At 44.6% G+C, this 15,198-nt stretch overlaps 1 protein-coding gene across 12 annotated transcripts in view; it reads right to left on the minus strand.

Annotated features, from left to right (window-relative positions):
* The window catches only part of FRMD4A (FERM domain containing 4A), a 596,094-nt gene that overhangs the window by 180,412 nt on the left and 400,484 nt on the right, over nucleotides 1-15,198 (minus strand). For all 12 annotated transcript variants that reach the window (XM_036114111.2, XM_036114096.2, XM_036114077.2 and 9 more), the window contains one exon: nucleotides 3,744-3,809. In XM_036114111.2, coding sequence (XP_035970004.2) covers nucleotides 3,744-3,809 — 66 coding nt within the window. The remainder of the gene's footprint in view (nucleotides 1-3,743; nucleotides 3,810-15,198) is intronic.

A 15,198-nucleotide genomic window follows, 5' to 3' on the forward strand; every position in this document is an offset into this window, starting at 1 on the left:
ATTATTCTCACTAAGGCTAACGCACATTTCCCTTTCCTGGCTTTCAAAATGCTCGCCTAAATATGCAGGGGAAAAAATGGAGAAACTTATTTTAAAGAAATAGCCATAGGAAGATAAGACTTGAGAATTTTACTTTACTACAAAACATTCAAGACACCCTCCTAGCTGGCTACAGAAGCATCAGGAAGAGGCTGACAGAGAGACATGCATGACGGCAGCCTCTCTCATTCTGATGCAGGCTTTTTCGAGTACATTTATGATTGGCTGAAACAATTTTGGGTGACAGGGCAAATGACACTGTCTCACGTTGGATGGGAGGGTGATGTGGCTGGAACCTGCCGCACATAGATGACCGAGGTTGGAGGCTTGGTTTTGTTGCTGAAAGCTCCCATCATCGTTCCCACTGTCCTTAAGTGGAATTTAAGGACTTATGGAGTCACGTGATAATACTGTGGGTACCAGGGACCTGGCTGTGGATTTTGAGATGAACCTTTCAAATATCAAATCCCAGTACGTGCACGCTTGACCTTTTCCCTTTTCCTGTAAGGGTAATGTGGGATTTACTCAGGGCAGTCAGGGATTTGGAAGCATAGATTCTGCTCAGTAATCTCAAAGGGCTTTATAAGAAGCATTAAATGTTGGGATTATGGCCATTTTGCTCTATAACCCGAAGAAGGGAAATGCTATAGTCACAGGGACCAGGTCTACACCACCACCGGAAATGATCTGTATGGGTGTCTGGTTACCAGAATCCTTCTGGGGGGAGGGAATCCTTGGTAGGTGTTGATTCCAAGTCACCTTGCTCTTCTTTCAGGCTGTTGGAGTTTTGCGAGGTGTGGCCTTTGATGCATCTCTTACCCTAATGCTGGCTGAAAAACTCGACCTCCCACCTCTGCCACTATTTCTAATGTCAGCCACTCTTGTGTAAACCCGCTTGCCCTCTGTGGGAGAGAAACACTTCCTCCAAACCTGCCTGTGCATCTTACAAACCTTGTCGGGTCAATACCCACCCCGCCCCATCTCTGCAACTCCAGATCACAAGACTGAGAAGGGTGTTTCTTCATCCAAGGCTTGTTACAAATACTCTGAAATTCTTCTTCAGAGCAGCAACAGTAAAACCTTCCGCACCTAATATACTTTGGTGACTAAAGTATGAATGAATCTGCAAGGCTGTCACTCTGTGGACTTACACGGTATCAAAAAGAGAAGTATGGGATCCAAATGCTTTGTTCTATGAAAAACCTAGCATGGGTCCAAATGAACTCGAGAAGAGGGATTCCCTTTAGAAAAGGATTTTGTCAAGAGAACATAATCCGGGACAAGGGAACTTTGTAGAGGAGAAAGAAAAGTCATATTTAACTTGGTGTTTGTCCAATAGTTTTAACCTTGCTCCTCTATGTTCTGCTGAGGTCCGCTTTGTAATCATGCCGAAAGGAGTTTAGAAGTGTTCCTTTTTTTTTTTTTTTTTTGTCTATAGTTTTTTTGTGCGAAACTAAATCCCCCGCCAAGCAATTGGTTCTATGACAAAAAGTCCTTTGGGGAAATAATACCAAGGCATTTTAGGATTAGCCCATTCTTTCATTCCATAAGGATTTGTTTAGTGACATTTGTGCCAGGCATTGGGCTGGGTGCTGGGGATACACAGGGATCATGACGCAGACCCTGCCCTCAAACCGTTGGCAGCTCTGGGCAACAGAATAAACAGGCAGGGACAGTGAGCTGTGACACTGAGTTGTGACAGCGCAGTGAAAGGGACCCATGGGGGAGGGGGCGCAGTGTCTTCTAAGCTGTGAATTGGAGGCTTAACAGAAACAGAAGCAGAGTTCTAGAAAGAGGAAGTAACACGTGACTTGTGTGGGCAGAGTAGGACTTCTCTTGCTTGGCCTAATTCAACATCTTCTGGATTGTGAAAGGCTGAGGATGAGCCTTCCAAAGTTGCGCACAGCAGTAACTAAATATCTTTTCTGTGATTCAGGTTCACTTCCAATGCCCTGGTTCACATCTTCCCGGAGGAGGCTGGCCGACAGACTATAACTTCACTGCCACTTGAGGTCCCATTTCCTGTTTCAGAGAGTGGCTACTTTCTAAGCCTCTAAGTGTTGATATATATTTTTTTAAAAAAGCATCTTAAAAACACTGGACCACTCACCTATAAACTCTTCATGCTGATTCTTAACAACTGAAAGCTCCAAATGCTTTGTCAGTGATTTTGCTAATGGAAGAGATCTTGCTCACTTTACAGTTCCTGTCTCCTGCCTCACCTCACCCCCCAAATCCAAACCACAAGTTTGACTCTTAATAAGACTGTAAGTCTTGGAATCTAGCCTAATAAGGACATAATCCAAAACATAGAACTCTGTACCCATGGGTAAATTAATGACAGTGTTTACTGATAGTAGCGGAAAAACCGTAAAACAAACAAACAAAAGCCTTAAATGTGCCCAAATGAGTGAACGATTAGATAATAATGGTATATCCGTTTTTGGACTTTATGCTGATATTAACAAAGATGAACCTATAGTAACTTGGAAAATGCCAACGAAAGACAATGTTAGGTGGAAAAATAAAATAGAATTACATGCATTATGATTATAACCATGTAAGAAATAGAAATCTGAAAAATGCTGGAAAGAAATTTGCTGAAATGAGACTAATAGGTAAATGAGTGGGCTGTGATTATGAGCTTTTTCCTACTTTGTTTCCTACGTTGCCTTTATAATTTAAATCTAATTTCAAGTATTAACTCCTTCAGGTTAGCAATTTGAACATTTTCCAAATCCAAGCAGTATATACAAGGGGACGTGAGATAAGAGTATTTCTACGCATATCTTCCCATTGTGACAGTATCGTCTGTCCCCCCCTCCCCCCCCCAGTGAATGAGCATGCAGGTGTCATTTCAACCTACCACCAAAGAACTACAGATTCTTTGGCAAAATATTCTGGATAATGAGGAGCACTGCTCTAAGAGTTTGATAGACATTTGAAGATTTCAAGCAAATACAGTTCTGAAAGTTGGAGTCAAACAACAGATTTGGAATTAAGTTCTTTAAATCAAGTTGGGCAACTCTGCGATTCTTCAGGGCTCTAGGTATAATGATGATTTCTTTCGAGAGTAAGCTGAACGAGGCCAGGATCTATGATTCTAATACAGCTCTGACTTCTTTGGGACTCTGATGAGTGGGTGCAAAATTTGTAGATGGACTGACTGATTTCCTGCGTGTCCAGGGACACATAGATGTTCAAGAGTGATGCAACGAGGACACGTGGGATGGGGGTTACTCGGCCCCTGAAGGGGAGACAGAGCCAAGAGATTGCCTCTCTTTCCCCACACTTACAGAAGATTCACTTGGAAACAGCAAATGGTTTTCCACCCCTCTCTGAGCAGGAAAGATGACCATATCAGTTCTAGTTGCAGCAAGAGTTATTTACATTATATTCGAGTTAACTCTGGCAAGTAGAAATTGCTAATGGCAGTTGCGGAATTTCCTTTTCTAGAGATTTGCAACAATAGGTTAGATATACATCTGGCCTTGAATGCCTTAGGCGTGGTGTACAAAGAAACAGAATGAACAAAAATAGCACTCACACACACAAAAATACCATGGTGTGCTGCCCTTCTCTCCTAGATTCTACCAGATACCGATTAAAAACTGTTTATATCGTCCCCCACCCATCAGCTGAATCGAAGTCCAAACCACATAAGCCTTGGAAGAAACTCAGAACATTGGCCAAAAGTCAGTTACCTGCACTAGCAGTTCCAGCTTCCTGTCATCAAGAAGATGTACTTGACATCGACGGCCCTCCGTCATCTACGAAGAAAGACAAATGATGGTCACTGAGAGTCTGACAGCCTGACGCATCTCCCATTCAATAATTTCATCACACACATTAGGGACAGATTTCAGTATCCAGGCTCTGCCACCGTGTCCCCCTTACTGAGCACCTGGGAGCAGACGAGCACCCCTCTGGCAATTGCATCTGATTTCTGTGAAGCTTCTTTCTCCACAGGATTTCTGTGCTAATCGTTTATTATCTAGTCCCGACAGTGCTTTCCCCGGTGACAGAGGAACCCGGGAGCTAAACACTCACGGCTAAACCTGACCCCTCACCCTTGCACGTTTTGCTACGCACACACTGCTGTCAGCGTAAGAGAGAGAGAGAGAGCCCGGACAGGCATCGTTGGGTCGTGGCCCCACCGGGTCTTGGGTGCGTTCATCTCTGCAGCCCCGTCTCATACACAAAAGCGAGTGGGCTGAGCCCAGGGAAATGCAGCTGAAATGTTTAATCGCTGGCTTTCTGTAAGGAAGAAGCCTTCATTTGTAGCATTTGCTGGAGCCCTGGCGACACTCTCAGAGGAAATCCTTTGAAGAATGAGGCTTCCCTTCAATGTCAGCTGGCCACCACTCTAACCGAAACTTGTCTTGCTACACTCCAGATAGCTTCCCTGGTTCTGATTTCAAGCTACTGTCCTGACAACATATCTCCTACACATACGGTAACCTTAAATAGCCCCAGGGGCAAGGTGATAGTAGAGTCAAATAATCAGGAAATTTTCCATCCGTGAGTGATGGGTTTTGAGTATTTATTACCTCTGTTTTTAATGTAAGGTACTTACCTCTAAATTTATAGAATTTAATTTTAATAATGGTTCTGTTTTTACCACTGGCACACAGAATTCCCAAAAACGTACCAACGGGCTCTCACAACAGGTAAGAGCTGGCTCCAACACCACTGTCTGGACCAGAAGACCCAGAAGGTTCTGTCCAGCCCTCGTATTTTCTATGACTCCATAGCCGCCACTGAAACCACCTTCTTTTTGCCCAGCTAGCAGCCACTTCATGCAGATCAAGGGGAGGGAAGCAGGTGGGCAGATCCTGGCCGCATCTGCATGCCCAGCCATCACAGTCCCTTCTCATGAGCGCTTTCTCCAGGAACAATGCAATAGAGATCATCTTCTCTTCCTGTACAACAGGGATTATCCTCTAACCATCAGCATGTCCAAAGCTGGCATGGACTCTGGTGGGAAAATCCTCTTATTCCTTCCTCAGAACAAGCCAACCCCTCCAACTACCATCGAGTCAAATTTCCCTAGTTATGGGATCTTAACCCATACGGCACACCCTGCTTGGATGGGGCCAAAAGAAATGTCTCTTGAATCTGAGTTAGAAGAATGACTCAGCAGTCCCCAGCTCTGAGAAAAAGCACCAAGAGAAGTTTTACATACCCACAGGCACTCCAACAGAGGTTAAAATAGAGTTAAAACCCAAGGAAGCCTTCAGTCCAAAGGTCTGCCATTTTGCACATATAAGCCGAAGCCGGCGGCCATGGATGTGAGACCGGTCTATGACAAGTCCTTATTCATTCTTTGGACTCTTAACTGTCAGTGTTAACTGCCTTAAAAGGAGAGAGGGCTCAAATCCCATTAGAATCTACCAAGTGTGCACATAGGAGTCATCCTAGCTGACTGACTTCATTTAAAAAATCCGTCAGCTGCAAAAAATACCCAAGTGGGACAACATCATAATAAAAAGCTCCTGCACAGCAAAGGAAACCATCAACAAAGTGGAAAGCAACCTACTAAAGAAAATACTTGTCAATTATATATCTGATAAAGGGCTAATACCTAAAATATATAAAGAACTCAGATGACTCAATAGCAAAACCCCACACAATCCTAGTATAATGGGCAGAGAATCTAAATAGACATTTCTCCAAAGAAGACATCCAGATGGCCAACAGACACATGAGAAGATGCTCGACATCACTCATCATCAGGGAAATGCAAATCAAAACTAGAATGAGCTATCAACCTCATATGTGTTAGAATGGCTATTATCAAAAAGACAAGAAATAACAAGAGGTGGATGTGGAGAAGAGGGGAGCCTCGCACAGATGGAGGGTCCTTTAAAAATTAAAACGAAGCCACCATATGATCCAGTAATTCCACTTCTGGGTATTTATCCAAAGAAGAGGAGAATACTCATTCAAAAAGATAAATGTACCCCCATTTTCAAGGCAGCATTCTGTATAACAGATAAGACACAGAAGAAACCTAAGTGTCCATGGGTGGATACATGGATAAATACGTGGTGTATATATACAGTGGAATATTATTCAGCTATAAGAAAGAAGGAAATCTTGCCATTTGTGACAACATGGATGGACCCTGAGGGCATTATGCTAAGTGAAATTAAGTCAGAGAAAGACAAATGATCTCATATGTGGAATCTAAACAAATAAACAAAATACCAAATTCGTGGATACAGAGCACAGATTGGTAGTTGCCAGAGCTGGAGGGTCAGGGGGTTGAGGGAAATCGGTGAAGTGGGTCCAAAGTTCAAAACGTACAAATTTCCAGCAGCTCAATTCTTAATGGAAAGAACCCAAGGTTAACATAGTGGAAGTTCAAGGAAGAAAAGTGCTACAACCATCCAGCATATTACTTTGAAATTCCTTTAAAGACATTTATTACAGGTTTCAGAAAATTCTCTGTAGGGTGGGGACAGAGGAGAATTCAAAAAAAAAAAAATGCTGCTGGTCCTTAGCATCTTTAGAACACAAAGTTTTGAGCTTCCTTTTATCGTAAAAGGCTAAGGATATAAACACATTCTTGACTTCCTTATCCACATTCCAATAAATTTGACAAAAATAAAGGGAAATTGGTATCACCAAGATATTACTGTATCAAAGAAGTTTTAACTGCAATAATAAAGAGGTAGATATCATTTTCCCAAAATATTTCAGAGCACACAACGCGTGACGTGACACTGAGTTCATGCCTGTACCTAGGAGTTTACTGTGAGGTTCTCATTTTCATCTGAAAAATAAAATCCTCATTCCATTAAATAATCTCACCTTATCTGCTCAGCAGTTGAAGGAATTAACTATACATCAAGATGTTAAGATCTACTCAAAGTTTTCCAAGTTCATTCTTCTCTTCCAAAAAGCCTTCAATTTTCAGTCCCGGGGAATTTATTTCTAAGCACGCTCCCTATTTGAACAGGGAATTTCTAAGCTGCCTCCCTTTGGGAAGGCACAATGTCCCTGAAAAAAAAAGCAGCCCAGAGAAGTGCGTCCAAACAGAAACTCAACTTTGAATCATCATGTTTTTGAAAGTACGCCTTTCTTTGGACGGCACTGCTGTGGTTTTTTTTCTCCAAGGGGGGGATGGCCTGTCCTTCCTGACTGAAGGAAGACTGGAGTGTCCTGTTCTCATCAGTTCAGAAAAGGTTTACCCTCCTGGGTGTGTACCGGGAAAGAGTGGACATCTGTAGCTTTGTCTGGCTTTCCAGGCACACTGAAATTTTCTTTTGAATGCTAACAATTGTAAAATAATACGGCTTTGCTTGTTTTCATTTTCAGCGGCCGAGGCACAATTGCAGCGTCGGCATCCCCCTCAGAGGAAATCCTCTCGGAGAGCAGGGCTTCTGGTAGATGTCAGCTGGCGACCACTCCGACATAAACCGTCTCGCTACAATGCAATTCCATACCAAGCAGAGGCCTGCCGAAGGCGCTGTGATTCTCAAGAAATATACAGCGAAGTGTTATTTTGGAAGTGAGGTGTCCACCCCATCGCTCCAACTTTGCTGTTAAGACACACACTGAATCGGGAAGACTATTCATAAACAGAGAAATGCATTTATGATACTAGCTTAAGGGAGCATAGCAGAATATGAAATGCTATGTGTGTCCTATCAAGACAGCCAATAAAATTATCGTGCACTTGGACAGGAATTGGGAGGCAAAAAAATAAAATAGTTGATATGCTAGGGGAGTAGGCTTTTGGGTAGTGTCCTCCCATCCCATCCAATTATGACTTAAACTTTTATTTTTTTCAGTAAAAAAAAAATGTATAAAAACAAACTTTATCTAGAAAAATGAATGACAGTGTTTGAGGTCAGCCATAGGAAATGGATCCTGAGAAGCTTCGTTCCCAACGATTTTGTTTTAGATTGCCTACGTTTTTAACGCATCAAATCAAGTTTATTAGTTTACAACTGAGAATTACAATTGTCACACAGGTCAGAATACTGGAGACGGAAGGTCTGACACAGTCTCTCCAGGCAGGTGGAGTTAATGGGAAGCCAACTGTGATCAGAAGTTGCTCAGGGAGCACAGAACCTGAAAAGGGGTGGCATTTATAAATATCTATGTCTGAGGGCATCTTTTCTCCACTATCCTGATATATTCCTGTTGGTGGAAGGAACCACTGTCCAAATGTGGTGGGGGAGTCCCCCCTCATTGGTAAAAAACAAATAATAACTAACTAGCAATGACAAATGCCCCCTCCATGGGGATTTTCAGATGCTTTACATGGACAAGGGCAGGCTACCAAGTTCAGCCCATGCAAATACATTTTATTAGGAACATTTTGTCTTCAAATTCAAAACTAAGTAAACCCCATTTTAATATGTTTTGTATTATGACCCTTTTCTCTACATGTCACCGCTCCCTCCCTCTCTCTCCCTCTCTCCCTCTCTCTTAGCCACTGCGTGTCCTTTGCCAAATAAGTTACACATTATGGTATACACACCTAGTTCCACTGTGGACGACATTTTTGTTGAAATCTAATGCAGTTGTACAAATGACTATAGGGTCACTGATTCCGAGCTTAGCAATGCATGTGGCTTTCAAAAATAAAAACTAAAAAACATCTCATCAGCACGTTACTATTGTATTTCCTGAGGCACATTTATATGGAGACAGTTATCCCTGAGGCACCGGGGAATGGGGTGAGGGCAGGGTGGACACCGGGAGGGGAGGCAGTGTTCACAGACCGCAAACACAGCTTTGAACACGCCCACTTGGTTTGTCTCTGTGCACAGTAAGTTACTGTCTTGTGACTCATATTCATTTTAGAGATGGTAACTTTCTGAGACAACAAAATAAGAAATATTAAAGCCTCACTAGGATTCTATAAAGGGAAGAATTAAAATTTCCAAAACATGCTTTATTTAGAAAAGTTATTAATACTCCCCCCTCCAAAACCTGAAATCCTATCCTTTAAAATTCCACCATCCAATAGAAAACTCAGATTTCAAAAGCATCCAAGCCGAGGTCCGACCACAGAGCCCAGCCTCCCCTGCTGGCCTGGTCCGTTAAACCCCGGAGCATCCCAAGGCAGCCGGATGGGCGGATGTGCTACGGCAGCACCTCACAATCCGCCCTCTGACCTGGGCCGTTCTGCGGCTCAGAAGGAAATTCCAGAAACATGACTACAACTTCCCAGTGCAGCTCACTATTGGAGCCTCTGCTCTCGGGGTCACTTCAACATGTGACTGACATTCCTCTCTCCACTTCGGTTTCCTCTCAGACTGATGAAGGCCCAACGACCCAACGAAGGTACCAGAAGGTCACAGGCTCACGAGATCTCAATCATCATCAAGCTATCACATCCAGGAGATGAATGAATGCGATATGTTCACAGCGGTCTCAAGAAATGCAACTCACAGTAAATATACAGAAAGGACTTCGGGCAAATTAAAATTTACTGAAAATATGCATCCATTTGTTGCTGCTCATGCTTAACTTGTACCATGGAGATGCCAGACAGAATAAATTATTATAATGTAATTTTATAACATCGTATGAGCCTCTGCCCATAATCTTTAAAGGTTAAAGGTATTTTGCCCACTTTTATAATAATTTTCCCCCTATTCAAGCCTACCTTTTTTGTCTTTCAGTGACATATTAAAATAACATGACAGGGGAAGGAGACACATGGTGCTAGACACCAGAAGTCTGATTCAGAGAGAATGACCTTGTCCCTGTTTCGCCCTATGTCCTCTGGCAGATTGTTTCACCTCTGTCGCGACCATGAGTCTCCTGGATGTAAAAGGACACACACAGGCACGTCCTTGAGGCTCTTGGCTGCTGAATACAGTTGTAACTTATCAAACCCAGATGAAAGTGATTACATTCACGCGGCGATCCGACGGATTATAAAAGTTGAAAAAGCCTTGCATTCTCCCAAGCTCAACCTTCCACAAGTTTGCATCTGATGAGGTCACAAGCGGGGCCGGTGCTTTACCAGAGGATCTTGGGAAAGCATGTGTTGGGGCCGCGGTTGCTCAGATCCCGCTTCTGCCTTCAGCACAAGGAACCGGAGCGTTCTCTGATAATGCGGGGAGAGAAGTCATGGTGTCATGGGTGCACTCGGGGCTAGGGGGCTGCGCGGGGCCGCTGCTCTGGGGTGGACCCCACTGCCCGGAGGACCGCTGCCGTGTGTGATCGAGCCACAGGTCCTGGAGGACAATCCATCTCAATCTCTCCAGATGGTACTGCAGGGCAGAGGGTCAAGAAACACTAACAGTCTCTGGGCCTAAAGTTTAGAAGACGAGGAATGGACCCAGACAGGTAAGCGGTGAGGACAGCCAGGGAGCTCCAGTGATGGGCTTTGTGATCCCAGTGCAGTGGAGCTGTGAGCCAGCGCTAAGCTGCGGACTGTGGAGGAGGAAGGGAGGAAGGGTATCCTTCCCACCTTCCAACAAGATATTGCAATTTGAGGACAAGCTACTGATGTGGAGGTGGGACAGGTCCGCTGCAGATGTGGAAAGACAAGGCGGAGTGGGTGCCACACAGGGCCACTGTGGGACAGGCCATCACTGTCCTCTGTCTGAGGCCAACCCCTCTGAGTACGCCCACGGGACACGGGCGCCGGGAGACCCGAACACACGGGCCCTGCAGGCTGGCTGTGCGTCACGGACACCAAGCCGGTGAGCAGGGCAGTAAGCTCACTTCCATGAACTCATGTGCAAGAAGCGTCCAGGGTTCTGGAAGACCCAGAGCTTTCTGCCTTTCCTTCCAACTAGCCGGATGCCTAGAGAGCAGTAACTGGATGGTCCCACTTGGGTTCTGCTGGAGCATCTTCTGCAGACAGACTCTCCTTTATCTCCGAGTATGAGCCCTCCCTCCCCTCACTCACCACACACCTGCAGCCTTCTGCCGCCCACACTCTGCATCTGCAACAGAGTCTCTGAAGACACAGAGAAACTTAAGCCTCTCGACAGGGAGGAGGAGAGCATTTGAAATACCTGATCGGGCCTCATTCCCTGGTCTATGTCACCGAGACAATCACAGTGCCACCCCCGTGGGGCTGCTGTGACGAGTAACTCAGTTAATGCAGGTAAAGAGTGTGGATTTCTGCTTGGTGCACAGAAGGCTCTCGATCAGTATTACCTTTAGAAGTTTCCAGTCCAGGAATTCAAGGCTCCTCTGAGCAGGAGTGTCAGAAAGGCAGCAGACCATGTACCTTCACCCCCACCCCAATTCCAGAATGGCCCCAGGTGAGGCTGAGGCCTTCTGTCCACTCACACAAGATTTTTTGCTATGTGGCAGGGTGGGTGGGGAGGCTGGTGTGGACAGGCTTCATCTGGGTGGCAGTCTCCTGCCCTGAGCAAGCGTCCGGCCTTCATGGAGCAGGGCTCTGTGGGGGCCTGGCCATCCCTAGAGGGGACGCTTCATCCAGATAGGGGGCCTGGACAGCCAGTCCTTCTCCCCAGCCGCAGCAGCTCCCAGAGTCATCCTGTGCGAGCCGGCCATCACCAACAGAGAGCCGATATAGGGAACGTGGAGAAGGCCAAAGAAAGGAGGTTGAGGAAAGTCAGTGCATGACCTGTGGGTTGACCTGTGGGCTGGCTGGACAGTGGGCACTGCCAGACCACAGTCGGCAGCGCGAGTGGAAGAGATCAGAGCTCTTGCACCTGTTCCTCTGGGCAGGTTCAGGGTGTTATTCTGTTAATCGTCACTGTTCACAGCACAGGTGTCCGTGTAGACAACCTTTAAAGGCGGCTGAGTGAGGTATAAACCCTGATAAAACATAACAGGCAAAGAAACAGCAAGAACCTACGTACCCAGCTAACATTCCACTGTGCTCCCTGAAGTAAGGACAGATGCAAGAAAATGACATATGTTCTCAGTCACGTGGAGTTCTGGACCTAGTATCTTAGTGGCAGAGTCTTGGGGTGGAACGAAGATGCTTCTTCCAAAGGAAAAGGCAAATATCTCTTTCTTTGGCTTTGATGACTGTACCTGGAATTTGTTTTTTAAAAGATTTTATTCATTTATTTGACAGAGAGAGACATCAAGAGAGGGAACACAAGCAGGGGGAGTGGGAGAGGGAGAAGCAGGCTTCCCGCTGAGCAGGGAGCCCAATGTGGGGCTCGATCTCAGGACTCTGGGATCATGACCTGAGCCAAAGACGCTTAACAACTGAGCCACCCAGGCGCCCCAGTACTTGGAATTTTTATAGTAGGAAAGGAGGACGGTGTTGTCAGACAAGGACCCCAGACACAGGGGAAACAGTTTTTAAAAGTCTAGGAAAAGAAATAAAAAGGTTGACTCTATGGACCTAAGAGAATATTGTTTTTATGAGACGGAGACTTTACAGGTAAAATTTTCATAACCTAACAAAAGTAAAATTGAATGAGAGAGTGAAGAGTGAGATGTCCAAAGTACACAGAGTGATTTGCAGAGAAACTCCCAAAGGAGACGAGATTTTGGTATAATATATGCAACGTGTCAAGGGTGCACGGCACGTTATACGTACTCTGTACAAATATGAGGAATGTTTTCAGTGCGTCACAGACTGACAGGGATGGAGCTGGAAAACCAAAGCTGACATGCGAAGTAAGGAAAGTTTAAGAACAATCAAAGAACTTTAAAGATAGGTTCAAGCAAGAGGAGAGAGGAAAGGAATATTTTCATTGTCTGGGGCAGATCAATTTTTGTTAAAAGGTGAACTGAACTACTCAGTTCTGGGTTGGTTTCAATCTTCTGAAGCAAGAAGGGAAATGGTGGGGCTAGTTACTACAGTATAAACTAACTGCACCTCCTTCCCCCAAATAAATTCCTCCCAGTGTTCATAAAGTGAATATTAAAAATAGGTAATTATTGGGGTGCCTGGGTGGCTCAGTTGGTTAAGCATCTGCCTTCAGCTTCGGTCGTGATCCCGGGGTCCTGGGATCAAGTCCCACATGGGGCTCCTTGCTCAGCGGGGGGCCTCCTTCTCCCTCTCCCTCTGCTCCTCCCCCTGCTTGTGATCGTGCGTGCGCTCTCTCTCTCTGTCAAATGAATAAATAAAATCTTTAAAAAATATAGGTAATTATTTATTAGGGCTTTCTAAGCACGAAAGCAATGAGTGAGCCCAAAGGGGAAAATATACACTGGACTACCTTAAAAATACTTCTATTTAAAAAAAAAAAAGTAATTTTACTTCATGAACACCCTGAGCAAAAAGAAAAAGCAACTGCAAATTTTGGGGGAGGGTGATAACAACTACAATGAGGGGTTAATGTATTAAAGATAAAATTATTTAATTAGTAGATAATTACAAATTAATTTGCAGGTTACTAACACCCTACAGGAAATAAAATTACACAGCAAGTGGCTAAAAAGTTCCTTTGGCTGGGTAATTTCTCTTCTAGAGAAGACATGTATCCATGTCTCCAGTACTCTAGAGACTAAGTAATCTAGTGACCAACCCATCCTAATGGAATAAGCGGTGGGGAGAGGAGGGGGGAGGTTAGAGGGTGATAGATAATAATGTCCACCATAGTGTGTGTTCAGCAAGTGTTTATGGTATAGTGTTATATGCAGGGCATCTTATTAGATATACAATGATGAACATGATTTTGTTCCTATATTTAATGAGCTTGTATATCCCACAGAGGAGATACTGAAGTTAACAGGCCATTACAGGGTATTCTGTGTGACAACAGGGAGGGTATAAAATGTTCTGGGCAGAGGGTGGGAGGGACCTTAACTCACACCGGAGGGACCGGTCAATACTCAGCTGAGGAAGTGGGATGTGAACATCTGGCAGAGGTAGCCTGATGTAAGAAGGTCTGGGATGGGAGGGAACAGGGCATGTTCTGGAAACATCAATTGTGCAGAAGAGGTGGGAGCAGAGAGTGGTGGGTGGACCAGGAGCGGTGAGAAAACCAGCTAGAGAATCCTATTTATGATGACAAGAGAGCCATATACTCAATGGCCTGAGGGCAGTACACTCACTGGTGAAATAGTAAGGAGCCACGGAACATCATTTTCTTTTTTTTTTTTTAAGATTTTATTTATGTATTTGAGAGGAGACAGAGAGAGCATGAGTGGGGGAGGGGCAGAAGGCGAGGGAGAAGCAGACTCCCTGCTGGGCATAGAGATGGAGCCCCCTCCATCCCAGGATCCTGGGATCATGACCTGAGCCAAAGTTAGACACTTAACCAACTGAGCCATTCAGGCACCCCTGAACATCATTTTCAAATCAATTTCATTCTAACTGATGCAGAAATGAGGGGAGTCTGGAAAGAGGGTTCTAACTGCAAGTGTTGAAACTCAGTGCCTAAAAAGATACAGATGCACTTGGAAAACCGTAAGGAAATACTAAATATAAGCTGTCTTTCTCAGTATCTGCGTGACCCCCAATGACTTATAACTAAACGAAGAACTTGTGCTGACCAAATGTACAGTTGACAGGGAGGTTTAGATGGTAGCTTCAAAATTTAACAGCTGGGATCCTATTATTTATAGTTTGGGGTCCTATTCTTAGTTCACATGCTAGAAGCATAACTTCCTGAATAATGGAATTAAGAAGCCTCCCACACTCCACCATGGTTAAACCATTTCTGGAAATCTGTGTTCATTCTGGGCACCATATTTTACACAGGAAACGAAAGAGAGTGGAGCAAGGCAAAGAAGAGTAATCAGATTGGGTAAAGATCTGGACACTATGTCTTCTCAGGACTGACAGGAAAACCACATACCAGCTGAAACAGCAAAGGCTCTCGTGGAAGGGTAACCCTATATCATCTATTGTCCATGTCAAGACACGTGAGGGAGGGAGAAGGGAAGCGGTTATTGATTTCATGGAGATAACATATAAATCCAATGGGGCATGCCTGGATGTGGGGACTGGCCAATTTAATAATTGTATGCTAATCTGATGATTACATTTAATAATTTAATGAAGAGGGAGAAGAACTTTGCTTTGGTGGGCAGAAATGGAATCAATGAGCAAAAGTTCCAGAAGACACATCTGAATTCAACAGAGGGAAGAACTTTCAAACAAGCATCGTTGTTCAAAATGGAATGTGTTGCCCCATCACCACCACACGTGATCAGGAAGGGGCCAGAAGACCTTTAGCCAGGGACAGTGTAAGAAAGGACTGTTGAACTCCAGGGGATGGGGGGACAGACACACTGTAA

Source organism: Halichoerus grypus, chromosome 6 (genome assembly GCF_964656455.1).
Source record: "Halichoerus grypus chromosome 6, mHalGry1.hap1.1, whole genome shotgun sequence".
Classification (NCBI taxonomy): Eukaryota; Metazoa; Chordata; class Mammalia; order Carnivora; family Phocidae; genus Halichoerus; species Halichoerus grypus.